The following is a 27,982-nucleotide window of genomic DNA, read 5'->3' on the forward strand; positions in this document are numbered from 1 at the left end:
CTTCAGGGACCAAGAAAGAGCTGCTGACTATGTGTCCGAGCTCCTGCTCCCAAGTAAATATCTGTATTTTAGCATAGAAAGAGAAAGAAAAATGCATAATAAAAAAAACAATCTTGTAAGAGAAACCGTGATTGCCTTTCAAGATAAAAGAAGGGTTGCTTAGGGAAACAATGCTCACAGCCACAAGTCTGAAGATACCAGCTTCAGTTGAATGAACAATTTAGCTTGCTTAATTTTACTTGATAGCAGACCAATTTAAAACCCTTTCTACGAATATTTCCCTCGTTGTTAAAAGGAATCATGCTTTGGGTTTCTTGCTATCTTGTTTCATCTTTGAATAACATGGAAGACTAGCAGATATTTTAATTCTGTAAGCAGCAAATTACAAATTATTACTGTGCAAATACAGCTTGCCAGGGTACAGTTGCACAAGTTCTTATTTAGATGGAGACTAATTGCAGAATTCCAGCCTGTGGTAGGAATGTCTGAGCAGGTCTTCGAGATCAGAGAGGGAACTAAGGCACAGAGAGCTAGACAAGTACAGAGTAAACATGAATTTCATTTTAAGTCCCAACCATTTCTTGTACAGCAGCAAGAGTCAAGAGATGAAATTTTATTCTAACTTGCCTGAAGTTTGTCATATCAATTTTTAGGGTCACAGATCAGTTCCATAACTTGAGCAAGTGCACACAGGAGGAGATATACAGATCTCCAATACACCCACACTGCCAAGTCAGCTGACACTTGTAACTTCCAGGGCCTCCATTCTCTCATTTCTCCACTAAAAACACCTTTCTTTAGCTGGGAAAAATTATTATTATACACATTCTCAAGCTACCTGGTAGCTCCTAATACTTGGAAACTTGAAAGAGAAAACCTGCTTAAAAAACAACAGTCAAACACTAAATCAATCATGCAGTCTCTAAAACCCAGGAGCACTCTATCATTAAGTCTGTAATTACCTGGTTTTCTACTTTGAAAAACAACTTGAAAACAGTATTACCAGATTTTGTATTTGTTCTCAATTCACAGGTTTTCATTCCCACACCAACTGGGACTGGAAAAGCAAAGCCAACTTGATTTTTTTCCCCTAGTGTGTAAGGATTCTTGCAAAACCCAGCCTGACTTGAATTCAGACATACAAAAGACAAGTGAGAATATTTTCAATATTACAGTGTTCCACTTCAGCTTTTCTTAAATTACCATTCCTCTCAAGAGAAACTCCCCATACTTACTCTCCAAATCAGATATGATGAGATTGTCATGAAGCTTCACAGCACGATGCTGCTCCACTTCATCCTCCAACTCAAAGATCGTTTCTTTCATGTCACTTCTCTCAGTCTCTTTCTCGTCTAGTTCTGTCCGAAGTTTTTCCAGAGTCACATTGAGATCCTCAATTTGTTTTTTGGCTTCTTCTTGGAACACTCTGTATTCATCTTCAACCTGAAGAAGAACGTATCTTACCATAACTAAAACAGTTGCATACTAAACACACTTCTAGATTTGTAACTGCCACACTTACAGTGTATTTCTGAAAACAGAAAGGCAGGGGAGAAGTGCAAGCCTTAAACTATGCATTGTTCTAGTGCAACTATCTTCCTGAGCCAGAGTTAAACTCTTTTATTCCCAAGCTGGATATGTGAGCATTCCCCAGCTGCTCCAACAGCAGTGCCCTGTATACAAGTGAAGCAACACCACCACTGTAGCCAGGCTGTGGTTTCACAGCAGCTGATCCAATTTAACATGGAGCTGCCATGGAAAAGGGATGGAGTGGGGGGGGGAACTCTTCATCCTTTCTTTCTCTTGCCAAAAAAGAAAAAGCCTACTCTCTTCTGCTCATCAAGTTTAGTGCTGGCTGGACCTGTGTGATGATGGATTCCCTTAACTAAGTAGCAGGTTTCACATCTGTGTGTGAGATGTGTTAGTGAGGTGAAGCATTCTCAGCATTACAAACTATGTGAACTGAAATTAAAAAAAAAAAAAAAAAAAAGAGAAGGGAAGAGGCAGTTGCCTTCTCTCTTTCAGGAGCAGGGGGAGAGGCTATTTTATCCTGCCTCATAAAACTGTAACATAAGTAACAAGCTGGGATGAGAGGTACAGGAACATTAACCCAAGAGCAAAAACAGGGTGTCAGAAAAACAAAGAGAAATTAGGTCGTGGCTTAGGTGGGTCAGCACAGGCAGGCACCAAGTTTAATAGACAAAATTCCCTGCTTCTAAATCACCCATTTCAGTGGTTTTTATTTTAATAGCACTCTCCAACTTTAATTATTAAAATTATTTTATTATGTTTTCATCCCAAGTTAAGGTTGATTCTGACTGGCTCATGATCATGACTAGCATGTTGTTTTGCAGCTAATACACAGTTCAGACATTAATTGGAATAAACTGTCTCATCAGGAAGATATACCTTTAAATGCATACTTTACATTATTAAATTAATGTTATGGTTCTTGGTTTTATATTAAATTATAGCTTTTACTAGACATGCCTACTGCATAAACTAGTTATATTTGAGTCAAAACAGCTGGTCTAGAACGAGAAATATGCATTTCAATCCAAAACCCATTCAGCACATAAGCTGCTCCTGGGATGGATCAGTTTTAGTAAAAAACCTGCACGTATTTGCCATATCTAATAATAATTGCTTAAAAGCTTATCAATATGTTTTGATCTCTTTTTTTTCATTTAAAACTAAAATATGTATCAGGAAATTAAATTAAATTGAGTAAAATCTCTGTCTACCTCAAAATTAGTCATTTCTTGGCTAATTTTCTTAAGAAGACACTTTTCTGCTTTATTTATCATTAGTTTATTCTCAATTAACTGAACCAACTTGAATATGCTGAAGCTTCAAAATATTCTCTCAATACCTGTGAAAAGTCCTTTAAGTCATCAACAGTTGGGTTATCACTTCAAACTTTGATTCCCAGTCCTTTCTCAGGGACATCCCTCTCCCACTAGTTTGGCACTAATTCCTTGAAACCCTTGCAGAAGGCATGCAATTTAAGCACTAAGTTAGTACAGTATCTTAAATACTGTTTAAGTTTGGCCATCCTAGTTTTAAAAAGTAACACAACAGTTACCCTGTAGCCCAATCTATCCATATAAAATTTTTTAAAAGCCGCCATCATTTTCATGACAGAAGTTGAAAGTAATCAGTCCTAACACTACTGCAATCCAGTTAACCTCGTAATTAATCCTTCTCAAAGAGCTACAGTGGCCAATAATAATCCATGTTGTACATGGGATGTCAGAACTCAACAGTGTTTTAAACACTACCTTAGCGATGGCGTCCTGCAGCCGATTGGCGTCGTTGCGGGTGTGTGCCAGCTCTTCCTGCAGACCACTGGCCAAGCTCTCGGCTTTCTCTTTATCCAGCCTGACACTCTCCAGCAGATCCTGTATGTCTGATTTGTCTCCAGAGTTGTGTATTGAATACAACTCGGCCACTTTCTGCTTCTCGTGCTCTAACTGAGCCTTCAGCCTGTTCATCTCGATCTGGTCACTGGCCACTGTGGTTTTGTACTCCTCCAAGGTAGACGCCAGCGCTGTTTTGCTTTTCTGCTCTGACTCAATAATCCGTTCCATGTGGTGATTTCGTTCCTTCAACGCCCCTATCATCTCCTGGGCCTCCTTGTTGTCTTGTTCTGCCATCTTCAAAGTGTTGCTCAAGTGCTGCTGGACACCCAGCAGCTGCTCTCGCTCGAACCGGGCGTTCTCTGCCAGGTCCATGTAACGTTGCTCCAGCTCCATGTAGCGACCGCTCTTCATGTCCTCATCGATCACGTACGAGATGTGGTGCTCGTCTAAAAGGGACCGGAAATACTCGATCTGACGGCTGAAGTGTTCTAACTTGTCACTCTGCTGGCACAAAGATTCCATAAGGATTACTTTTTCCTCTCCAAGTCTTTCGTTCTCACTGTTCAGCTCTTGGGTTATTTGTTGCAAATCAGCAAGCTCTTGAAGCGTGGCTTGGAGCTCTTCAGCCGTACTGTGTTGGTTCTCTTCCATCTGATGTATCCGCTCCGTGAGACAAGCTACGGACACTTCACTCGCATTGCCACTGCTTCCCTTCCTAGACCTTTCTATACTTGGTACTCCTTCAGACTCTGAAGATGATGGAGCATCTAAAGCATCATCACTTGATGTCAGTGGCTGATAAACCTCACTGCACTCACTGTCTAAATTATCCATGGAATTACTGTGTTGGTTGTCCATCAGAGTGTTTTCATCCTGACTTAACAAGTCTTCCATTGACCCAGGAGCAGAACCTTCCACTGAAGATGTCAGAGTGCCACCACCATCGCTGTGGTTGCCAGCTGTAATCTCTGGACTCAAAGACTGATAACCAAACAGTTTCTCAGAGTTGTCCAGCCTTTGCTCCAAAGAAAAGCCCAGTGCATTCAGTCTGTCTTTTAACATTCGATTCTCATTCTTCAGCTGGTTGAGCTCCTCTCGGATGGCAGTGTTTTGTTCCTGTAACTGCAGCAAAGTAGACTCTACATCAGTCGGCTGATGGACAACGATGGCCTCTTTTTCTTCCGACTTTTCATCGCCTTCAAGCTGATCTTCGTTGAGTCCCAGCTGAGCCCGCATATCCCTTAGTTCATTTCTCAGATGCAAGATTTCCACATCTTTAGTTTTCGCCAGCGTCAGGAGATCGTTCACCTTCGCTTCCAGCGCAGCTTTGTCGCTGATTTGATTGTCCGACTTGGACTTGCTCATGCGAATGTCCGACTCGGGGTTGGTGCGGCTGCGGGAGCGCTTGGCCAGGACCGCGTCGGTGGCGCCCTGTCCCGCCAAAGGCAGCTTTTTGCTCTGGCTCAAACGGGAACGATCGCGGATCCTCTCTCTGGAAGAGCTGGACTCTTTATTCCCAGACGAGGTGCTGCGCTTCGCTGTGGAACTGGCACCTGTACGTGTTTGGAAAGTGAGGAACGTGAATTCAAACCACAGTACCTGTCATAGAGCACTGGGTGTTTTCTACCACCAATACAGTGGTTTGTTTTTGGAATCTCAGCAGTAAATACATTTCACAGAACACATCTACAGTAAACATGCACACAGCATTCAGCATGAACCAGTGCAGTTAGATCTTAACTGAAAATGAGTTAGACCTTGAAGTTTAATATCTTTAAGTTTCTTTTTTCGGTCTTGAAAAGCTTCTGATAAATTGTGCAAAAACTGCAGCAGTGCTATTCCTATGAGTTCAAATTGTCTCTCTTTTCACTAGGTCAGAATGAAAGCTTTTAAGTGATGAATTGCATGTTATGATTCCCCAAAATGAAAGTCAAGTTTTTTTGTATTTCCTCACTGCATAAAGATGAGGACAGATCATTACTACTTTATGTCCAGATGCTTTACAGCTTTACTGAATTCAGCATTAGAGTAATAGAAGGCAAGACATATTTCCATCCATACTGATAACACACTAAATGATTTCACTTTTCTGAACCATTTCTGAAAGCTCTCTTACTTTATTTCTACAAAGCAATATCAAATGTCCAAAATGTTCACTGTAACAAGTGATCTTAAAGATTTAGTGCTTATGTCATGGATTTTTTTTCAGACAAATCTATGATTCTCTAAATGAATTATATTATCTAGTTTTATATAGTAGTTGCATAATCAGTTCTGAAAAATTAAAAGAAAGAGCCTCCAGAAAAGCAATTACACTATTAAAAATAGGAAAAGAGCACAGAAGGTGTGTGATTTGACCATGGCATTACTGACCACTTCATTAGGCAGCCTGCATCCTCGATACATAACATGAAAATAAAAAGCCACCACCCAACTACCATCTTTAAGGATCCATATGTCCATTCACCTGCAATAGTTTTGGGTTTATTTTCCAGACTGTTCATGGCTGTCCCTGGAGCTGAAGATGCTGTTGACACACAAGTGTTCTTCTTGGCCTTGACACCGTTGGTCATTGTCACTCCCCCACCACCAGCCATCCCCGCTAAGAGGTCATCGTTGCTCTTAGTCTGAAAGAAAGGGAAGAAGCAGCTTTAAGGCAGCTGACTGAGAAGTCTGCAGAGCCAACAATTCTCCTGTAAAGATTCCATCAGTTTAAAAAGTACATATTTGACTAGTCATGTGTCTGGGCAAGAATGTTGAAAAGTATAACTGCACATATGAGTGACCATAGAAACAGAGCCTTCTCTCTCTCAGACAAAATTCTTAGTTCTTAATAACAAGGAGAAAAAAAAGAATTAAAGCACAGTAACATAACATTTTCAATTTTGACTGAAAGTTTGCTGATGCATAAAAATGAAGGCAATTCTTAGATAATTAAACCATCAAGTACTAGGAAATTAATATAATGTCCTCCAACAGAATATGGTGAAATGTTTTCTGGTGGATAAGTTCACAACAAAAGATCAAAGAACAAGGAAAATCAATCCAAAATTAGCAAAATACCCTTTCTAGCTCAAAATACTATGCTACAAATTTCTAGAAATTAGGACAGCATTCAGAGGCAGGAGAAAAGCCACTCTTCACCATATATCCTTGCCTTGTTCTCATGCTTTTTACTAGACACTCTCAGAGATGGGATATTTGTTTAATGGACTTTTTGTCTCACCTCACAGGATCATTACTGAAACTACTGTGAGCCACAGAAGCTGCCTGGAATGTGACAGAGCAGTAAGCACAGGATTCTCAACAACCAGACTCCCAAACAGAGAATACATCTTCCACAATGAAGCAACTCTAAAAATACTACGCTCTTGAGCATTAATTGGCAGCCGTTACACTCTTTAAAATGCAGTTTTTCACATGGTGAAACAATCAAAATATGCTCAACATTTTTCCTGTTATATGGGCAAGAAAATTAAAAGAAAACAGCTGTGTTAGTAGCATTCCTTGAGTAACTGTATTATGCAGCTGCATAACATATCTGAACTCTCATCCACCATCCCAGCTAAAAGTTAGTGCTTAGGAATTAACCAGTTGCTTTACATCACGACTTTCAAATTCTGCAGGTCTATAACTTCCAGCTCCCACAGATATTCATGCTAAAAACTATATGCCAGACATTACAATTCTATACATTAAGAATGAAGGTACATTTGCTTAATTAAAAAAAGAAGTTGCACGTAACTCTGTTCTAGTCTCTTTTTGCAAGTGTAAATTTCAGAACATTTAGGAACACTCATTACAACATTGTGGAAAGGGCATGGATGGGATCTGTGCCATTTACAAAGAAGAGCAGCTGCAAAACAAAAGGGAGCTCAGGAAGAGAACATATTTGCTCTGCATGCAGTTGACAGAAATACAGAAAATTTACAGACAGAAACATATTTGTCAGGGTAAAAATCTTCTAGGATAAGAATGTTTTTACTGAATCTTGAAATGGTATAACCTTCTAAAAAGGTTTATAAAAGGCTGGAAGAAAACACATTACTCTGAGGATATGATGTGCATTTAAGCTTGTTTTCTGCTATGAAAAAGTCACTGTTGTTCTATCCTGCTGCTCTCCATGTGCTGAGCAAAGAAGGCTTTTCATCTAAACCAAGGTATCACAAAAAGGCACAGAACAGTGATTTTCTGTTTTGCTGCTGAATCTGCCAACGTGATAGTTCAAATGGACTATTAACTGTCAGCATTTCTACCCTGTTGAAAGGGTGGGGAAATTAGATTAAGCTTTTAGACACTTATAGTACAAGTACGTGTTATCAAGCCAAATAGGTCAAGATGTGACTCAGCTTGAAGGAAAAGAAAAAAACTACGTAAAATACACACTTTCAGACATTAGTCATCTCCAGTCCTTGCTGAACAAAGGAATTTAAGACAGCCATTCTTTTTCTGACTTACCCATAAACTATTTCTGGTCTAGGTTGGAAGGCACTGCCTCCTCTGCAGCCAATTAGTAAACACTTTCTCAAAGCTGTAACACTATACTCTTGGCAAAGAAAACTATTTAGCAGAGCTTTGGAAAAATTACAAACCAGCAGCTCTCTTCTTAATGCTCCACAATAGCAACTGTTCTTGACTTTTAAAATCAAAGCATTTTTCTAGCCTATCTTTTCAGTTGAAGCAAAATTAATGCTGTATGTTTATTAAACAGCTTCTTCCCATTTACTGAAAACTGTGCCATCCTGTTTAGCATTAAAACTCCTACAATAAAATATGAAAAATTAGAAAATATCGTAATTAGAAATGCTCATCCAGACCTATTTTGATTTTCTATATAAAAACCACTTTATAATTATACAATTCATATTCTGTTTTCCCCCTCCCAACTTGTAGCGCAACGAAACTTGAATAATCACCTCTACAATTCACTTTGTCTTTGTTTCTCAACATGTATATCCTATTTACTGCATCTCATTCAAATCCCTTTATATATATAATTATTCCAACCTAGGATTTTCTTTGATGACTGCTGTTGCTGCATTTGAGTTTTTCAAACATCAAACTTGACAACAATCTGTAATTAAATCACTGCATTTTGCAAACAGAATAGAAGCCTAGACACATGAATACTGAAAACACATTCTAATTTTTAATATTCAAATACTGGTCTCCAAGCCCTGGCTTTTCAGGGACACTGGATTTTGCAATTCTTCTGAAGTACAGCTGCTTTCTAATTACAGTTGGGAGTGTGAGCAGGATCACAAGCTCATTAGCCAAAGAAGTCAAAAAATAATGAACTTAAAAATAAGAACACGTTATTTGTAGAGTACTTTTTGAGGGATTAAAAACTAGAAGCTGCTGGTAGTTAACATTGCATGGAAATAATGTGGGGAGGGTGTTGAACATCTACACAAGTCCTGGGCAAAGTGGGGACACAAAGCTACAGAGAAGGAACCGACCGAGGGCACTGGGAAGCAGCCGGACAACAGCCCCTGGTGCGGGCTCAGCCCTGCACGAGGGTGGGGCTCACAGCTTCTTCCTGTGCTTCCACTGTCCACACACTCTGACAACTCCACAAAGAAGGGCAAACCTCTGGAACACTGAAAGAAGCCCACCCAAAGCTGAGCACTGGACCGTGGTTGTATCGTGAAGGGGATACTGTAATTACAAAATCATTTTCAATTTTGCTACATTATTAGTAATGGAATTAAGATTGTTGCTGTACTACAAGTGAGTATTTCTAGTTCTTAACAGTGGCCTTTCATTCAATATCCAACTCAAAGGACTAAATAAATCAGGAAGCTGTTGCAATTAAAGTTATTTAATGCCAGTTTGTTTTTTGGTCAAGGAATATGAAGTGAAATTCAGAACACACACCAGTTCATCAACTCTAAGAGAATATCCAACAACCACAATGAGGAAAACAATGTGCTAAATGTTTCATCAGTAATATCAAATATAAAACTATACAAAAAATTACTTGAAAAATAATACGACTTTTATTGATACTTCTTTCAAGTCAGTAATTATAAATGTGATTTTTCAGTACCAGTAAACTAAAGAAAAAAACACCACAAACAACTAACTCAGTTATATGAGTATGGAACACTCAAAAAAGATAACATTCATCATTAGTATGAAGTCACACAGTTGGCACAACAGCAGCTTAACAAGTAAAAGGCATCCAACTGTATGAGTAAGCCTGGCTGTAACATAAACCTGAGATAAGTCTTAGTAATTAAGAGAAAAATTTTCATTGTGCCTCAAACATACAGTTGTCAAATTCTAATCCCACGCCTAAACACAGCCAGAAGTGTTACTAATATAAGTAAAATTGTGAAAGCATACTGGGTCAAATATGTTTAGTGTTAGATCATCCTCCTCCTTTATCTCCCTGAGAGGTATGACATAAGAAACTTGATAAGTAAACTACAAAGCACTTTTGTTTCCATATTCTGTGAGAAGTTTCCAAAAATATAAAGGGAGTAGTGTCAACAAGCATCAAAAGATTATTTTAAGTTAAGAAAGCTGCAAGATATGTCATGGAGTGATGGAAGAAAGGAGGGGCACTGGGAGAAAACCTCGCTGAAACCTGGCTTGCCAGTTCATCAGCAAAGGTATTAACCATTCTTCTGTAAAAGAAAAGGAAGAAGAGAAAGGGAAGACATCTCCTGACTTCAGCACTCCTGCAGAGCTATTAGAGAGACACCATTTCTTTAATTTTAGGTCCTCATTTGCCAGTTATTTAAATGGCCTCCCTACTTTCCTGTGTCTCAGTGATGGTGGGTCAGGTCCCAGTCACAGACACCAGCCCTGTTCCCTGTCCTGCTCTTTTGCCCCAGGAGAGCAGCAGCACAGCACAGCACAGCACAGCACAGCACAGCACTGCACAGCACTGCACAGCACTGCACAGCACTGCACAGCACTGCACAGCACTGCACACTGGGCTGCAGAGAGGAAAAGGAGTTGGATCCAGCACAGCACTGCACACTGGGTTGCAGAGAGAAAAGGAGCTGGATCCAGCACAGCACTGCACACTGGGCTGCAGAGAGAAAAGGAGCTGGATCCAGCACAGCACTGCACACTGGGCTGCAGAGAGGAAAAGGAGCTGGATCCAGCCATGTCTCCACGCCAGGAAAAGGAGCCAGACCAGGCAGGCTCACACCATCCAGCCAGCCCAGATGTGGTTGCTCCCAGGTGAAGGCTCCACACCAGCACACCCCAGTACGTCTGATTCTTCTGGTTTGTTGAAAACCAGATGCTCCTACATCTACTGCCCTGTTTGCTAATACATGAGAAAACCTCTACCTTTGAACTTGTTCTGGGAGCAAGAACCAACTTGTGAAAATTCAGCTCAAGCAGTCCTTCACACAAAGTAAAGGCCAAAACAGCCAGAAGAATTCAGCTGCACTGACCTGACAGGGATCACTGATACCAAAAGGTTCTCATGTTAGATACCCCCTCAGTTCTTTTTTCAGAATTAGTAAAGAACTCTTATCAAATCCCATTAGTCACTGACACACCATTCAAGCATAACACGACACTATTAATAACATCCATCAGAACCCAATTTCCACTCTGCCCCTTCTGCAGAACAGCCAAGTTCTGCTCAGAATATTGCTCTCCAGCACAACTCACGTTGCAATGTTCCAAAATACAGCAGGGATGACACACAAGATCCTATCACCCTGCCCAGTGCTGTGTAACTATCCAGATTCCCTTCAGCTACCCCTGTAACAAGCCTCTAGTCTAAACCTCACTAAAGACGTGCCTTGAAATTCTACCCTTTTTAAAGTTCTATTGCAAAAAAATATAAATAATCAGAACGTTCTACCGGTTGTTACCTTCAAAAGAGATGCCGATGTCCCAGTTTTGGAGAGTTTTGTTACTGCAGACACTGAGGAGCCGTTTTCTGGTTTGGCTTTTTCAGTTGTTTGAGTTTTATTTACTCCAGGCACTTTGGGCACTGAGCCAACACTCCTGCTTGCTTTCTTCATTCTGGGCTGTCTGTTTATGATGCATTTACAAACAAATCTACAAGCAGAAAGAAAGACATTTTAAATACAAAATACAGATGAAAAGCCACATCTTCTTTTTTTTCTTTTTTGCTCTATAATGCTCTATTTAAGACCAGAAGTCCAGAAGAGCAGCAAAGACTACAAATTAGAGCCAAACAGAATGCATGACTGACCAATGGTTTTGGCCTTTTTTTAAAAGGAATTTTTACCAAAGACTAAGCACTTCCTACAGCTCCACTTCAAATTACAATTATTTTTTTTTTAGTTCTCCTTCCACAGATGGCATTGAACCGAGGATATTTTATAAGTGACCCATGTTGCTGAGTTCACTCGTTAGCCAGAGAAAGAGGCTTATTAGGGAGCAATGTTCTGTGTTTCTGACTGCAGGAAGGAAAACACCGTGGGAGGATTCAGGCCTGACTACCAACAACACTGGATCTGAGAAAAGATTACCACCAGTTCGGTAACTACAGTACTGAGAGAGTAACAGCAGCCTCAGAGGCTATAAAAATATAAAGAAGTTTTCCATAAAAATCAAAAAAAAAGTTGAAAAATTCAGATTCCCTGAAACAATTTATTATGAAAAATCACATTAATAAACACAAGGAATGCTACAAAACTTAATAGGAGTCATGTGATTGCAAGCATTATCCCTGAGAAGAAACCAGAAGTAGCCCCACTGGGTCCCACAGCCTGCAGGCAGGACACTCCTGCAGCTTTGCCTTCCTTTCATGTTTTATCCAATGGCAGGAAACTGTCAATACTGTCATTCCACCCAGGAGCACACAGGGGAAAGTCCAGAAAACAAAGCTGACCTTACCCAAACCAGGAGTAGCTGCAGCAGACCCAAACATTGCAGTTTTCACAACTACTGCTAATTCTACCTAAGAAAGAGTAGACTAGCAGAACAGCCATAATTTGAAGCACTGACTACCAGCAAGACCAGACACTTCAGGATCATCTTCCCTCTTGCAAGAGAGTAAACTGGCAGCTGTTTGCTTCATCTCCCCTGAGTCAGAAGACATAGGGTGGAAGATTAAGAGGATGAAACTTCCCCTCTCCTTTCAGTCTTACAGATTCCAGGTGGAAATAAGTGATCAGGTTTATCTGAGCCCAGTATCCTGCAGCTGATTAGAAACATGAAACACATCTAGTTGTTTCCATCTCTTAAAAACTGAAGCATTTCAAAGGCACGAAAAGCAGACTGATGACTGCATGCATGAGACATCCAACACAGCAGCACAGTGATCAGAAGTACTAATTCAGCCCACCAAATGAACACATACCCTTGCACACACCCCTCCCTCCCCATCACCTCAGCTGCATACATTTCAATTCTGACTTTGACAAAAGTCGGGAAAACTCCAGGAGTTTTGCCTCCTCAGATCCCTAAGTACTGTTAACAGAAGCAACAGGAAGCTTCATTTTAAGACACTGAAAATATTTGTTTATAGCTTCCAGCTTCCCTCTAGCTCTGAAAGCCTGTGTGAACAGACACAGAAAACTCCACTTGCTGTTGCAGTTTCATCATCAGAATGTCAAAAATGCACTGGTCCTGCCATATGGCTACTGGTAATCAGAATGCCTTCACAGAAGATTAAATAACTGAGAGATAATTTGAAACGAGACACTCCTAAGAAAACCAAAACCCAAACCAGAAAAGCCCCATGAAGGCAATATGTTTGTTGTACACACATCATATTAAGTGGTACAACTGCCTACTAGATTCCAGAAGCAGATGTTCACGTTTACAGGTAGGACTAAGTTGCTACACTTACATTTCTTGCCCTTTTCATGTTTACGAGTCAAACACTTAGTTGTGCTTTTGATCTTATTCAATTGAAAACTAAAACTGAGAAGACCAAAGAGGATAAAGTTCAGTAAAACTGGCCTCATTACTACTGAATGGTAATGAATGTTCTGAATGTTCTACAGACACAAAGTTGCCCACAGCATGCTTGAGAAATATTCAAATGCATTTGCAGTTCAATTTGTTGCAACGCTGAGTGCATTGAAAAAATTACCCCAAAGAAAAACTACACACTCTGAATAAACCCAGTAAATCAGACCCACAGCTTTTTGACAGCTCTCAGACTGAGAAGACCAGTGCTCTAAGGAAGGTCAGGGGACTGGCAGTGACATGAGACATTTGGGCAGAGCCTGGCAATGTGCACAGAGCAGCAGCTCCAGCTGGCACGGAGACACCCAGCGATGGCCACTCACAATACCCATTTATCAAACCTACAGAGCACGTCCATCAAGCCTGACACTCCTTCAACCATGCCAGACCCAGCACAGATGATCCCTGCACGCACAGTAAACACATCTGGGATCTGCTGGTTACAGCCAGTAGGACAGTAACAGAACCCACGGGACGTCCAGTCCAGAAGAAACACGGGCTAACGTTGGCTTTTTATGCAAACCATTTATATCTTATCAAAGCATCACAGGGGGCAGCGGTGACAAGGCTGTGGGAACTCAAATGTTTCTCATCCATAACATTCATTTCTTGAAAATGCTTTTTCAGAAGTGTTCCTGAAAACATGCCACAGTGTTCTCTTCAACAGCCGCTGCAGAGCACAGTGATGTAAACAAGCGAAACTCAGTAATGTAAGTCAAGGATAATCCTCGTGTTTCATCACAGCATTACTTTAAAATATCCATACATTTGACACTGAAAAATATTGGGTTTGATTTACTGAAACTCAAAGGCAGAAACACCTTTCTAGAAATTTCAAAGATACATAGAGGACAAGCAGGGTTAGCTACCACTGTTCCTGTTTTAATTCCAGAGAAAATAAGCTTTAGTAGCTACTTTCCTACTGAAACAAGATGTGTAATTATAGCTTAAAATACTCAGAAAAATATACAAATGGGTCACACAACTTAAAATAATGACAAGACATTAATTAGCATTACAGGTTTTAAAAGCAGCTGTTCACTAAGACTCCTAAAGTGAATTTATGACCTCTCTGTGCCAACTTCTGCCCTCCTGCCTTCTCCAAGAAGGAAAAAAGAGGATGGGGTTTCAGTACTGAAAAGAGAAAACATCAATATTGCTGGACTGGAAGTGGAAAAATCCCTACTTCACCCAGTTCCTCAAAAGGCAGGTGTGGCAGATAAAGACTACCTTTGTGCTTCTGAAGAACAACACCACTGTCCTTAGGAATTAAGATCCAGTATTAGGAATCAACAATAATCTTGTCTTTGCCTAACAATAAATTCTAAAACAAGAAATAAAATGCTCTCTAGCCAAAGGAAGTTTTCTGAAGAATAACATGCAGCACTAACAATTCAAATGAGAACTAAAACATTATTTCACTATTGTTTTAAAAAGAAAATACTGCATATAAAACTGTAGTTTATGTTTTGCCCTAGGGAGAAAGAAGGAATTACTGAAGACTTCCTTTCCCTTTACACACACTTCCTCTCACCTCAAAAAAAAGGAAAATAAATCCAAAACAAAACAAAAATTTAAAAAAAAATCAGAAGAAAAAGAGCAAAGTAAAAGAAGCACAAGAAGAAAAAGAAGTAAAAGAAGCTTAACTAAAAGGTCTCAGTGTCAGAGTTGTAACTCCATGAGACAGCCAAGAGTAATTTTTGGAGGTCTCTCATATCACACTGCTAAACAAAATACTCATCTATCAACAGCCACAAGACATTACTGGGAAACATTTGATTAATGCCAGCACAACAGCATCAATTACAAAATTAATCAGAATGGAAAAAAGCCAAAACAATCCCCAAATATCAGATAGAAAGACTGCATTCCTAAGCTCAAATGTAAGTGCTCCCTCTAACCTGTATCCTTTCCCAGCCGTCTCTCTCTCCACAGCACACATAGTCCAGCAGAACCTCGCTCAGGAGGGTGCTCTCCCTGCTCTGGGCAGGATGGGAAACCAGCCCTGCACTTTATACCAGCTGCAAAAACAACTGCATAAATAATAATTTGAAAGTGTTCTGCCCAATAGCACAGCTCTGCTTGTGACTGTAAACTGATATGATACATCCACCCAGCCAACATGCAGCGCTTTCAGCGTTCCTCTTTACAACCCTGGGCGCTGGAGCAGGGCAGGGAGGGGATGATTTCTTACTGTGATTATTTTAATCTCATCCATTATTTAATATACTTGTTTATGCTAATATTGCTGTCACAAAAGTAAGGCTCAATTACAAGGGTACAAAAAATAGTTTCCCATGCCCTGGGAGGCGAGTGCAGGTTAAACACCAAAAGCATTTCTTGCTGTTGGTTGAAAATACAAGATATCAAGAGGCATTAGGCAGTTCTACCTATCAAAAATCGTGAATGATTAAGAAAATTATAAATAATCTTAGAATTATCTTCTAAGAGACCCAGAAAAATAGAAACAAGTGATCCCTTAAATTTGAGGATACTGAGCACTTCTGAAAAATCAAATACCCAAATTACAGAGGAAAATAGAAATATTCACATCTAACACTTTCACTCTCTATTTGTACAAATTCTTTGGTTTTGTTATATTCAGGCTGACAACTTTGCCCAAATAATTAGGGAATGACGTTTTTAGGTCACTTATACAGTCCCAAAAGGCAGAAAAGTAAAGAAAAGATTACAAAATACAGTCTCTTCAACCCCCTGTAAAACACAGATTCAGAACTTCCCCGAGTCTCTGCTAGTAAGACAGAATGGCCACCAAAAATTTAATATCTGTGATATGAAACAAGCTACATTATAAGAGACAGAGTTCTCTGCAGTTATAAAATTTTCAGCCTGCAAGCTGCACAAACACTCTACTATGATATCTCTTGCTCAATAATTCCAAAAACATAACATACTAACCACTGGATTCCAGAAGCCCAGAGCAAACAATGCATTTCTTTTAGTGCTTAAGATCAAGACATCAGTTTTATAGACTTGAAAGGGTGTTGATGGTAGTGGGTAATTAAAGATACCAAGGACAACAGGAAAGTGCATGGAATCACAGAAGACCCTCATGAGTCTAACTGGACAATATAAACAGCAAATAAAACTAAATATAGGCAAACACAGAGCAATCTATCTGCTGGGGAAAACCAACCTCAGCTCAAACATAAACGTGCTCTCAACATTCTCAATATTGCTCAGCAAGACTTCAGTGTTTTGATTCACAGCTTCATTAAACTATCAGTACAGGAATTATTAAAGAAATGAACTGACAATGAACCATAAAACAGAAATATCACACTCACAAATCAATTTTTTTCCCATCTACCCACACTTTAATTGGTATGTGCAGTTCTGGTCTCTTGACCTCAAAAAAATAAGTTTTCTTATAGATCTGAAAATGATCTTATTATTGCCCCTTGCTGGACCAAAGGTATATAATGGCTCTCATGGGACATCTCCCAGGGAATATGACAGAACCTTATCAAATCTGCAATGGCATCGAGGAGGCAGACTGGGAGTGGCTGTTAATCATCTCTTCCCATACTAAAGCTAAGGACCAACAAATGAACTTAGAGCCAGGTTCAAAATAAAAAAAAGTGAGCTGTATTTTTAATGCAGACTGAAAAAATGCTGTGGCTGCATGAAGTGCAAAGGGAGGGAGAGACTGGACATGAACAAGGTAGAGAAATTCCCTAATGGATGCTAAATAGCTGAGCACAAAGGGCTCAGAAACCCCCCTGAGCCAAAACTAATTGCACAGTGGGAAAGAAGTCAGGGTGGGAGGGAAGGCTTTGGTTTAGGGTTTTTTCCTAAGGCATCTGCCCACAGCTGCAGCCAGACCCAGAGCACCAGGTGGGATGGATCCCTGTGCCAGCGTGGGCAGCGTCTGCTACAAAACACATACACACATCTAGACACACCACGGTGCATTGCAGCACAGTTTAGGTGCAGCACAGGGGGGCTGCAGCTCTGGAACAACAGCTGCAGGTTGTTATTTAGAGAGGAAAGACCTTCCTTTTACTTTCTGCCTTAAAAATTCAAAAGAGCCTGTACAGTTTCCCATTACGAGTTGTGGAATTACACAAACAGGAATTCTGCACTGAAGTTACGTTATCTATCCTCTGTTTTCAAGCCACATTTGCTACTGCTACTTCTCTTTTAAACACAAGGAAGGAGAGACCAGAGCTTTGAAAAGAATTGGCTGTTATACACCTAAATTTCTCTGCTCCTTCTTTGGAGAAAACTTCAGAGCTGCAACTGCTGCGAGCGATGTGTGACCGTTGCAATACTTAACATTCCAGACAAGTGACAGGAACATTTACAGAAGAACCCCTAAATTCATAAACTGTGCTCTGAAAGCCTTTTCATAACAAAAATTAAACTATGTAGTCTTGTTTTCAAGCTCCTACTTCAAACAACTGCTATTTCAAACCACTGCCAAGGAAAGAAAAAACAACTGTTCATCAACTAGCACAGGGAAACTGTTGCACAAGGAAGGGGAGCACTGTCCATAACTCGGTCTCAGCACAAGCTCCTGCAATGACTGCAGCTTCAGAAGACTGGTTTTTTTAATTACAGTTTTGAAAAATGAAGGAGTAGACCAGGTGAATCTATACCTTCCTGGTATCCATCATAAAGGTGATTAAAAATTATTCTACATAGGCTCAGTACCTGTAGAATGCCCATTAACTATGGTTGCTCACACTACAGACCAGAATACCATCCACATCACTATTAAACAGGTTTGTTTCATTGGTGTTGATAACACAGGTAATTTGGTTACACTGTCATTTTTCACTCCTTTCATTTAATTTCACATTTGCATCCAAATTTTAAGCCATGCTAACAGATGAGGCAATACATACCTATTTCCTGGAGAGCAATTGCACCTCTATGCCACATTTTACACGCTCAAACAAACGTAGCAGAAATGTCAACCTTGCCTGTAAAACCCTTAGGTTAACATTCCATTAAAACAGAACCAACTCTTACACTGACACTGTAGCTTTTCTGGGGAAAAAAAGACATCTTAACACACTAAACTTCCCAGCCAGCTTTAACTACAAAATCCAGTAGTCTAAAAGGCGATACTTGGTCAGTTAAACACATTCACTGGAACTGCTGTTAACTGCAATTCCCAAGCATGTTCCAAGCAAGTGTCGTTACAAAAATCAATAGCTCTCCAATTACAAAGGTGTATTTAGTGTTCTATAACCCTAAGTATATACTGTATTCCTCAACCAAAGTCCACTGCACACATGGCATTTCTCCTTGCACTGGCAGGGAAGTACTTTCAAAACCAGCCACGTCAATTTTAAGACCAGGGAACTCGGTAGAAGAGCACAAGCAAAGGTGCAGGACTAACACAGCAGCTTCCTTCCATCCCAAACTGACTTGCTCAGCACACAACACTTCATTGCAATGCACTCCCTGGAGCACAGCTGTTCCCAAAAGTGCTGCCTAGAGCAGGTGACCAGTGGTGACCTTTTCCCTCTGGTCCACTGAAAATGTGGTTATCTGAACTCTAATATCAACAACTGCAGCAAAGGCTTCCGCTGCAACAAGTTCCCAGGGAGAAGAAAGGCAGGCAGCAGCCTGGCTCCCATCATGGAGAGGGGGACACAGAAAGGACATGCAACGTGGCATTTCTGGAGCCAGACCAGTGGCTCCCAGCACATGGGTATTACAGGTAAAACCTGTAAGATCAGTGAATAACTTCGACGAGGTCTCATGTTCATCCAAAACACTCCATCAGATCTTCAGCTCATGCAAAATCCAAATACCTGATAGGATGGTTACAGTGACAAATCTTATCAGCAGCTGACCAACATACTGTCAACTTGAGGACTTTCTACTGCCTGGATTTCTGGAGCTGGGAGGTGACTGGTTGCTCACTATGTCCACTCCACCACCAACCTGGTCTGGCAACATTCTTGAAGGCATTGCAACAAAAAGAACAGAGAACAGGAGAAGCATAAAGAGATGCATCCCCTGAGGACCTTCCCAGGCCTCAGGTGCTTACGGTTCCCAGCCCCAGAAGGACAGACCATCCTGGTCCCAGCTGCACCAAGAGAACAGCCTGAATGGGAATGGCCCCTCCACAAGTCAGTCTTGCTAAGGCTGGGGAAGGGAAGTGCCTGCTGGGGATTGCTTAAGCTAGTCATGAAAATAATTTAATTGTACCCTGCCACCAAAAGAGGCAGTCCCACCCCTTCCTTGGTCCTCTCCCTTCCCATCCTAGAGATCACAGCTCGTTTCTGATGAGTTGGTCTTTCAGTCAGATCAGCACTGATCTGACTCACCTTATAATTGCTAGATACTATGCAAAGGAAGCAGCGGGACTGGGAACTGGGAACAAGAAGGAAGTCTCATCCTTTCAGAGACAGCAAAGCCCCAAATTTTAATTTGGTTTCAGGCTATTGGACACTCAGCAACAGCCCTGCTTTAAATGAACCTCTTACCCCTACCCGAGCCACACCATTCCCTGGCATGAGGCAACAGGTGAACTGTGTTATTTTTAAGCAATCAAAACATGATACCACAGGGTGCTGAGGGGTTTTGAAGACTGGCTATCCATGGGTTTGAATTCCATGCTCTGACCCACCTTTCCTCACCTCCAAGGCCTGTCAACAGCACACTCATTACTTAGTTTAAAATCCTTCAGCCTTGGCAGACAGAGACAGAGCCACATGCAAATCGTTCCTAAATACCCTGGTATCACTAAGGGAGGAGCTTTAACCTGCCTCAGCCTGGAAGCCCAAGGACATACATTTGAGTCATACAGGGGAAAAGTCCTTGGGACAGGATGGAGAGGTTCCCACCTGCTGACAATTTTTTTTTTTCCCCCAGGAAAAAGGGTAAGACACTGTCTGTCTTCCACATTTTCATTCTGAGCCTTCCAGAAAAGGGTGAATAACTAACTAGTTCATGGAGCTGCTCTTTCCCTGGACAGTTTGGTTGTTGGAGCAATGCAGGACTCTACATGGGATGGAGCCTGGGAAAGCAGTAAAGCCCAGTACAGCATCCCTAACTGATGTGGCTGCTGATGTGCTGATATGGAATGCCAAGGGTCTAACTAACTCTTTAGCACCTTCCATTGTGAAACATTTTTAAAGTATTTCTTTGAGAAGCTCCTACATCTCCAGGTTTCCTGGCAAGCCTTTGATGTTTGGTCAAAGACCTTGGAATAGTTTTCCCTCCAGTAAAAGGTAGTCTTTCCTATTAAAAAAGTCTATACTGAAGTATTTTTTTTCCTTCAAGTATCCTTTACTTACAACATTAATGTCCATAACTTATAGACTTACTGGAATTTTCTTCTCTAGATAGATACTACTTATTTATTTTTTCACAGGTATATAATCAGAAACATTTACAGTGCTGGTTACTTTTAGGGAGGAGCAAATTGAAGCAGTCAAGACTGTTGTTTACAAAGACAGATATTTCACTGCATAATAGATGCTACTTTAAATGCACACCCATTAGCAAATCTCAGTGTCATTTACCTTGCTAAATAAAAGAAACTTTAAGCTCAGTACTACTTGGTAACTCAGTAAAAAATCATACAAAATTTTAAAAAACCCCCTATGGCTAAAGAGAGAAAGTCAAACTCTAACAGATCATTGTTATAAACCTGTCCATGTCAGTTAAGACTCATCAATACAAGGACAGCCAACATTTTAGTGATGAACAGTGAACCCTCACATAGCAAGGGAACTCTGCAGCCAAAGTTCCAAGAAGCCTCCATCTGCCAAAACCACTGTGTGCTTTTAATTAAGAACATATACAGAAATGTCTTAAGAAGAACTCAGAAAGTTTCAAGGAGTGGCAAGAACACCAGCCTCTTGGTCATGCTTTCCACCCACCTCCCCAAAAGCATATCCCACAGGAAATCATTACTCACTGCATGTACCTGTGTGGAACATGTATCCTACATCAGCCAAATCACCAAAGTCAGGGAAATCTTTTTAGCATCAGAAAAATACAAATACTTTCAGGCTGATGTCATCAAACACATCACTCCAGTACTTCAATACTACCTTAGGTTTTTTTCATACTATTTAAATACTAAATGTTAAGTGCTCAGTACAAATTTGTTACCTACTCTCTTGAAATTTTGCTTTAGTGGCTGGACAACCCTTTAATATGCAACAAATTGCTAGTTCTAAATTTTTTTGTCTTTTTGTACTGAAACCTTGCAGACTGAACCCCTTCAAAAAGTCTCCTTTCACCTAACTTCAAAATTTCTTCTTGTATCCCTCTTTTCTGCAATTTGGGAAGCTACAAATTCTGCCACTGATTTGCAACAAAGCGTCAGTTCCTTGCAAAACTGAAGTATCTGAAGATATTCATGTACAAGGATGAAGATAAAAAGCTGTAGTGCCTTCACAGTAAAGTCCTCTTTCCCAAAGAAAATCATGCATGTATGTGTGAAAACTCTACTGATGAATTATTTACATGTTAAAAGAGAGTATCCTATGATTACTTGCAGGCTGCACTACTGCTGAGTGCTCCAAATGGTGGCTTCTCTGATCATTTCAGTTGGAATCAGCTCAAAAGAAACAAGTAATATGTTCCTTGTGACTAGTCACGTAAGGCGACCATTAAGTACATAAAACAGCTTCTGACACCCGCTCCTTCTCCCTTTTTCAGTGTCAAGACTAAAAATAAGACTAAATGGAGTGATTTTTTACAACAGGAAGTACAAGTATAATGTTTTTTGTGCTGTTTTTCCCACTGAGCAACAGTGATTCAGCCCCATTAACAGCGTTAGACACTTCTAGAACTGGATCCCAGTTGGAGAGACAGGCTCCTACGGCACAAGGTCAAGGCAAGAAAAAAAGAACTTCTGAATTTCGTCAGTGAAAGATCTCTTATGGGGGTTCCCTCACATGCCTCCAGCTTCTGAGAGTTTATTTTCCACACTAACAGTAAAGCAAAAATGGCACAAGTTTGTTTGAACTTAAGATGTTATTTGTAAGTATATATTTATTCATACCTAAAATGTCCACTGTACATCACCTCATCTGTTCTGTACAATGAAATCTCTGCAGCACAAAAATATCTATTCCAACACGTGCTGAGACAGAAACTTCTGTAACTCCCTGGCTGCCTCCTGCACTAGTAACTAACACAGGTCAGAGATTGTTCTCCAGCCCAGAGGCAAACCTGCACTGCTTGGGTTGCACTGTACAGCCAAAATTGCTTTCCCCTCTCCCCCACCCAAAGAGGGTTTGCCATGTCCCATGTCTTCTGGAGAAGACCTGGCATTTGCCACCTTTAAATGATGCCCAGGTATGGCTCAGGAAAATACCAGGTGGCCTAAGTAGTGCCCATGATGAAAACGATGTGACTGATCACACGCCAGACCTCAGCCTAACAACCCCCAGGTTTCCCTTGATTTGCTGCTATGGACAAGCTCTCCACTAAGGCAAACCCTAGCTCAAGCCTTTCCTCAAGCCCAATGCAGAAAACACCTTTGGCAGGTGCCTGGGTGGCCACACAGATCACACTGCTCTAGGAGAATCCTGCAGAGCTGGCAAGCTGCAAAATACGACAGAAAGTACAGTCCATGACAGCTGGAGATCCCTGCACAGAGGTTTTCCCACTGTGATGTTCCACCATCGTCAGATTTTAATACAACAGCCCCTCATACAACCAAAGAGAGAAGACAGGTCTTTACCAAAGATCACACTAAAATGCACGTCAACAAACAGCCCCTCAAATTGAGTGGATGAAGTAACCGGGAAAATGTGGACTGAAGTTTTTAACTAGATGTCCCTGTATTTGACAGAAAGGGAAAAATAAGTTAAAAAGATTTGAGACATTTTGTTCCCAATTACGTACTGTACTCAATAAAGAAATTATGCAACACAAAAACATCTGAAAAATCAAGTTTTCTTTTCTTACTTCACATAGTTTACCAGCCTAGAACCTGATTTTTCCATTAACTGAAAACGAAGTGGCAGTGTTACAAGAAATATGAGACTACACCCATCTCAACTGCTCAGTTTTAATCTCAGACTGTTTACAATGACCCTCTCTTTTCATTTTTGTTAGCAACTACCTAACAACAATCAACTTGGCTGTAGAGGGAGAAGCAACTATAATTCTGACCTACTGCAGCACTATACTGTGACCCACAGTGTTAAAAGCAGACACAGGCTTTAGTTTGCCTACCTTTCAGCAACCAAAGTCCATACCATTAATGAAGCAGGAAGCAGCTCCAGAAGGTTTCTGTTTGCTTTTGGGGAGCAGAGCTTGCACAGACTATGCCCTTCGACAAAACCTATGGCTCTTCAGAGCACTTTTCACCCAGTGGAACCACTTACATGACACGTTTTCTGCTCCAAGAGAACTGTGTCCCAGATCCTAGCACAGACACTTTCTGCAAGCACAGACAGTGAGGTGCTGCTGTGGAGAGAAGGATGCAGTTTGCTGAGCATCAGCACTGCATTGGTTTTGTCTCTGAGGACACAGAACCTCTCAGAACAGGCTGGTGAGTGATTTTGGCACAGCTATAGGAACCCGCCTCCCTCCATCCCTGGTAATACCAGGTCACGAAAGCCTTACAAGATGGAATACTGCGAGGCACAAGAAAGGGAGACAGCAGGCACGAAACTCAGCTTGTAGGATCTTCCAGCTACAAAAACGCAGAGAAAAAACGGCGCTCCAGACAAGCACGAGACCAGAACCCACACAAAGGTGCTCCCGACCGCACCAAAACCCCGCTACAAAGGTGCTGAACGCGGGCGCTGCGCCCTTCCCCTCAGGGAGCTCCCGCACGCACCCACCGCCCCTCTCACAGACACAGCAAAGCAAAGGGTTTCACGGCGGGATGCAAAACGCGGGCCACCCTGCGCCTCCCGCTAGCCGGGGCCGGCGGAAGCGGCCGGCCGAGCTCGCCCGCGGGGACGCGGCCGCAAGATGGGTGGGACAGCGAGGGCGCGCAGGGCGGCGGCCCCTGAGGCGCGGGGGGGCCCGAGGCGGGAGCGGGGCGGTGTCACCGCCGCAGGGTGACAGCGCGGCCCCCCTCGGGGAGGATGGGGGGGATGGGGCGACGATGAAGGAGGAGCCGGGCCCGGGGGCTCCCGGCGGCCGTGAGGGGCGCTGCGGCCAGACCGCGGGCACACAGGCCCTGACGGAGACCGCGCGGGCGACCCCCCGGTGGGCAGGGGTCGGCGCTGTGCCCGCCGGCGCTCGGCGCTTACCGGGGCAGCCGCCGCCTCCTTCCCGCTGCTCCGGCCCCGCTCCGGGGGCTCCGCGCGGGGCCGGGCCGGCGGGCGGGGAGGGGGGGGCGCGGAGGGGCGCGCGCGCGCTGGGACCCTCCGCCCGCCCCGCCTCCGCCCCGCCCCTGCCCGCACCGCGCACGCGCCGGCACCGCCCCCGCGGCACCGCTGGCCGTGAGGGGAAAGGGGAGGGGGCGCGGCCACGGCGGCGCGCGTGCGCGGGGCGGCCCCTCCCTCAGGCGGGGCTGGGCGAGGCCGCTCCGCACCTGAACCGCGGAATAGCAAAATTAGAGAATCGATCAGGTTGGAAATGACCTCTGAGATCATCGGGTCCGACCAGTGGCCCGACATCGCCGTGTCAACCGGTCTATGGCACTGAGTGTGTCTAGTCTTTCCTTAAACGCCTCCAGGGGCGGTGACTCCACCACCTCCCCGGGCGGCCCGTTCAATGTCTGATGGCCCTTTCTGTGAAGAAATTCCTCCTGATGTCCAAACTAAACCTCCCCCGCCGCAGCTTAAGACTATGTCCTCTCGTCCTGGTGTTACCCGGGAGCAGAGCCCGACCCCCCCCGGGTTCCCCCCTCCTGTCAGGGGGTAGCAGAGCCAGAAGGTCCCCCCTGAGCCTCCTCCTCTCCGGGCTGAGCCCCCCCATCTCCCTCAGCCGCTCCTGCTGCTCCAGACCCTTCCCCACCTCCCTTGATTTCTGAGGGCGAGGGGACGGCGGAGGCCCCGGCCCGGGGCCCGCGCCTCACGCTGGTAAAAAAAAATCCTTTTGTTTTGTTGTCGTCGGCTGGTGGGTTTGGGGATTCTTTTTGTGGAACAAACATACATATTTTAAGCTCCGGCACTGAGCGCACACAGGGCAGGCAGCGCAGGTGGGAGCGAGGGGGCTGTGGGACTCCTAAACCTGTGCCTCACTGTCCGGGTCCGTAATTGCAGCTTTTCATCCAAGCAAGAAGTAAATGTTTAAATGTGCGCCATGGTTTAAGTGAGGTAGAGTTAATATTCATCACTTTGTTCAGCACAGATGCAAAACATAGCCCCGTACTAGCCCCTGGGAAGAAAAGCAGAACATTGTGGTGGAGAATTGTTTTGTCTTAGGTTACAAGAACTGCGTGTGCACACAAGCTTTCAAAGCCTGAGCTCCTGTGGAACACACTAAGCTGAGCTTTGTAGCTCATCGGTGTGCAGGATGTTTGACTTGTCATGAATAACCAGCGACTGCAGCTAATAAACCCAAATTGCAGCGTGGGCGCTGTGGTGGGAGGTACAGCAGAGTTTGTATTGACAGGCATTGGCTGGGAAGTGCTATGAACACAGTAATGAGGAAAATGTGCTGATTTGACATATTCTTGTGAAAGTTTCCCCTCTGTTTAGCTCAGACTGTGGGTTAAAGCCTCTCTCCCAACAGCAGTTCAGCTGTTTTAGCGAAAGAAACATTTCAGTGTAAGATTGTGTTGCAGCCTCTCCCTTGAGGTATGTTCCTTCCTAGAATTCATAGGAATAGAATTCACAGGAATATGGAATTCACAGTCTGCAGATTGATGAGGGCAAGTAAGATTTACAGTCCCCTCGTTATCTTTGGTCAAGTTTAATTATTAATGTAGTAAATCAAAGTAAATTACATCTATATTTAATCAGAATTCCTTTTAAAACTGAGAGGATGTATGCTGCCAGATGTTACAACATCATAGTTTGATTTACACTGTGGGAAAATTTTCCTGTTTATGTGTCTTACAAAGGCAGTCATTTTATTGAGATGTCCTTCTCCATCCATTTCTGTCAACTCTGCCTGTTCTTACCTGGTGGGGATTCCTCTGGAAGGCTTCTGCATGGATACAGGGCACTTGTTTGACAGTAAAATGCTCCTTTATACATAATTAATATTTCTGATGTTTATTTTCTTACATTACCACCAATGTCATTCCACTACATTTTCTGATCCATGATACCTTCAGCAAAATGTTGTTCTGTATTTCTACCTTTGGATCACTTTTCAAGATATTTATCAGTTAAAAAATGGCATTTCACTGGCACTACTTCTGTATTAGGGATGTGAAAAACGTCTGCACTTGTTTTGTACAATATATTTCTCACGGTAGCCCACAAAGGGCGCAGCTTTCTGTTTTCCAGCAGGAAGCAGTTGTTCAGCTCAGTGAATTAATGAACAAGCTGCTAACTGACAGTGCATATGCCTCAGATCCTAGTTCTGGAACTTAAAAGGTCACCGAAAAAAATGCATAAAATTGCAGCATTCTGTGCTGTAATGTGTGCAAGAGTGATTCAGCTGTCTGCTAGGAAAACTTTCTCATTGTGGTTATGTTCTGGATTAGATTGCCCCGGAGGATTACAGAATCTCCATAACTGGAGGCTGCTAACAACGAGCAGACAAATGTCTCTGGAGTTGGGCAGGTACCGCTGATGCTGATCCTGCCTCGCACTGACAGCTGCATCCTGCAGGGCCTCAGGGGACCACCTGCCTCAGGGCAGCCTGTCCAGGCCTCAGGGCTGCCTGGAAAAGGGAAAGACACCTGCTCAGGTGGAGCAATTTGCACAGAACATCCGTATTATACACTCATGTTCTTCCTCATCCTGCTCCAGCCTTAGGTTTTGTTCGCTCTGTCTCATTCCAGGGCCGGAGCATCCCGCAGGAGTGTCCTGGGTGATTTGTTCAAGCCTGCACACCACAGTTCACCTCAAGCCCATGGCAGTGCAGCTTGCCCTGGGTCTTCAAGAAGGGAAAAGCAGCCAGAAGAAGTGGCTGAGAAGAGCCAGGCTGGCAGTCAGAGGGGAGCTGGACATGGTAGGAACGTGGTTGTATGAGCAGAGCGCCTGGCACAGGACATGGTCCCCTCCAGGCTCACCCAGGGGCTGTTCCATGTGGATGCACTACAAGGGTACACTTTCTGATGGAGGGAGAACCATTTGGCAGAAGAATTCCACATTGAAGCTATTGGAAAACTATTTTCTATTATACAGATACACCACTGGTAGGAAGTATTAATAACAGTGATTGGGTTTCCCCTCCTTTGCCCAATTCAGGGGTAAGCACAATAATCAGTGTAGTTCTGAACACTGCACTCAGCTGCATTTTATCTCCTTCCAGCATTGCCATTGAGCTGTGTCATCTTTGTGATCCATGCTGAATGAAACTGGCTAGAGCTTTGGAGCAAGGTACCTTTTTATTATAGAAATGTTTATATATTGTATTAAATTTGGACTATATTAAAACATAAATGTGCTTTGATTAATTACATTAATAATTTAAACAATATTTAAATAAAGCACCGAGTAAATGTGATTTAAATAACGAATTCAGTTTCCAAACTGATTCCTACAAAAACCCACCACTTTCATGCAGTGTTTGAAGAACTGGAGGCCAGAGCTGATTTCTTAGCAAATACATAACTACAGTTCAAGTTCTCTGCACACAAATATAAAGTTCACAAGGTCTGAGACTGGGCTGGGTTT

The 27,982-nt window shown here is 42.6% G+C and overlaps 1 protein-coding gene across 2 annotated transcripts in view; it reads right to left on the minus strand.

Moving 5' to 3' along the window:
- Nucleotides 1-24,546, minus strand: part of SPECC1L (sperm antigen with calponin homology and coiled-coil domains 1 like) — a 65,933-nt gene extending 41,387 nt beyond the window's left edge. Inside the window, exons 1-5 of one of the 2 annotated variants that reach the window (XM_018081959.3) lie at nucleotides 24,494-24,546; nucleotides 11,207-11,396; nucleotides 5,830-5,989; nucleotides 3,282-4,915; nucleotides 1,236-1,443 (exon numbers count right to left, since the gene is read on the minus strand). In XM_018081959.3, the coding sequence (XP_017937448.1) occupies nucleotides 1,236-1,443; nucleotides 3,282-4,915; nucleotides 5,830-5,989; nucleotides 11,207-11,359 (2,155 nt within the window). In that variant the 5' untranslated portion in view covers nucleotides 11,360-11,396; nucleotides 24,494-24,546. Of the gene's footprint in view, nucleotides 1-1,235; nucleotides 1,444-3,281; nucleotides 4,916-5,829; nucleotides 5,990-11,206; nucleotides 11,397-23,614; nucleotides 23,674-24,493 lie in introns of those variants that run through there. The other variant, XM_029963303.1, reaches the window with a different exon arrangement.
- Between the last annotated feature and the right edge of the window lie 3,436 nt (nucleotides 24,547-27,982).

Source organism: Manacus vitellinus, unplaced genomic scaffold (assembly GCF_001715985.3).
Source record: "Manacus vitellinus isolate BGI_N305 unplaced genomic scaffold, ASM171598v3 scaffold_58_pilon, whole genome shotgun sequence".
NCBI classification, from domain to species: Eukaryota; Metazoa; Chordata; class Aves; order Passeriformes; family Pipridae; genus Manacus; species Manacus vitellinus.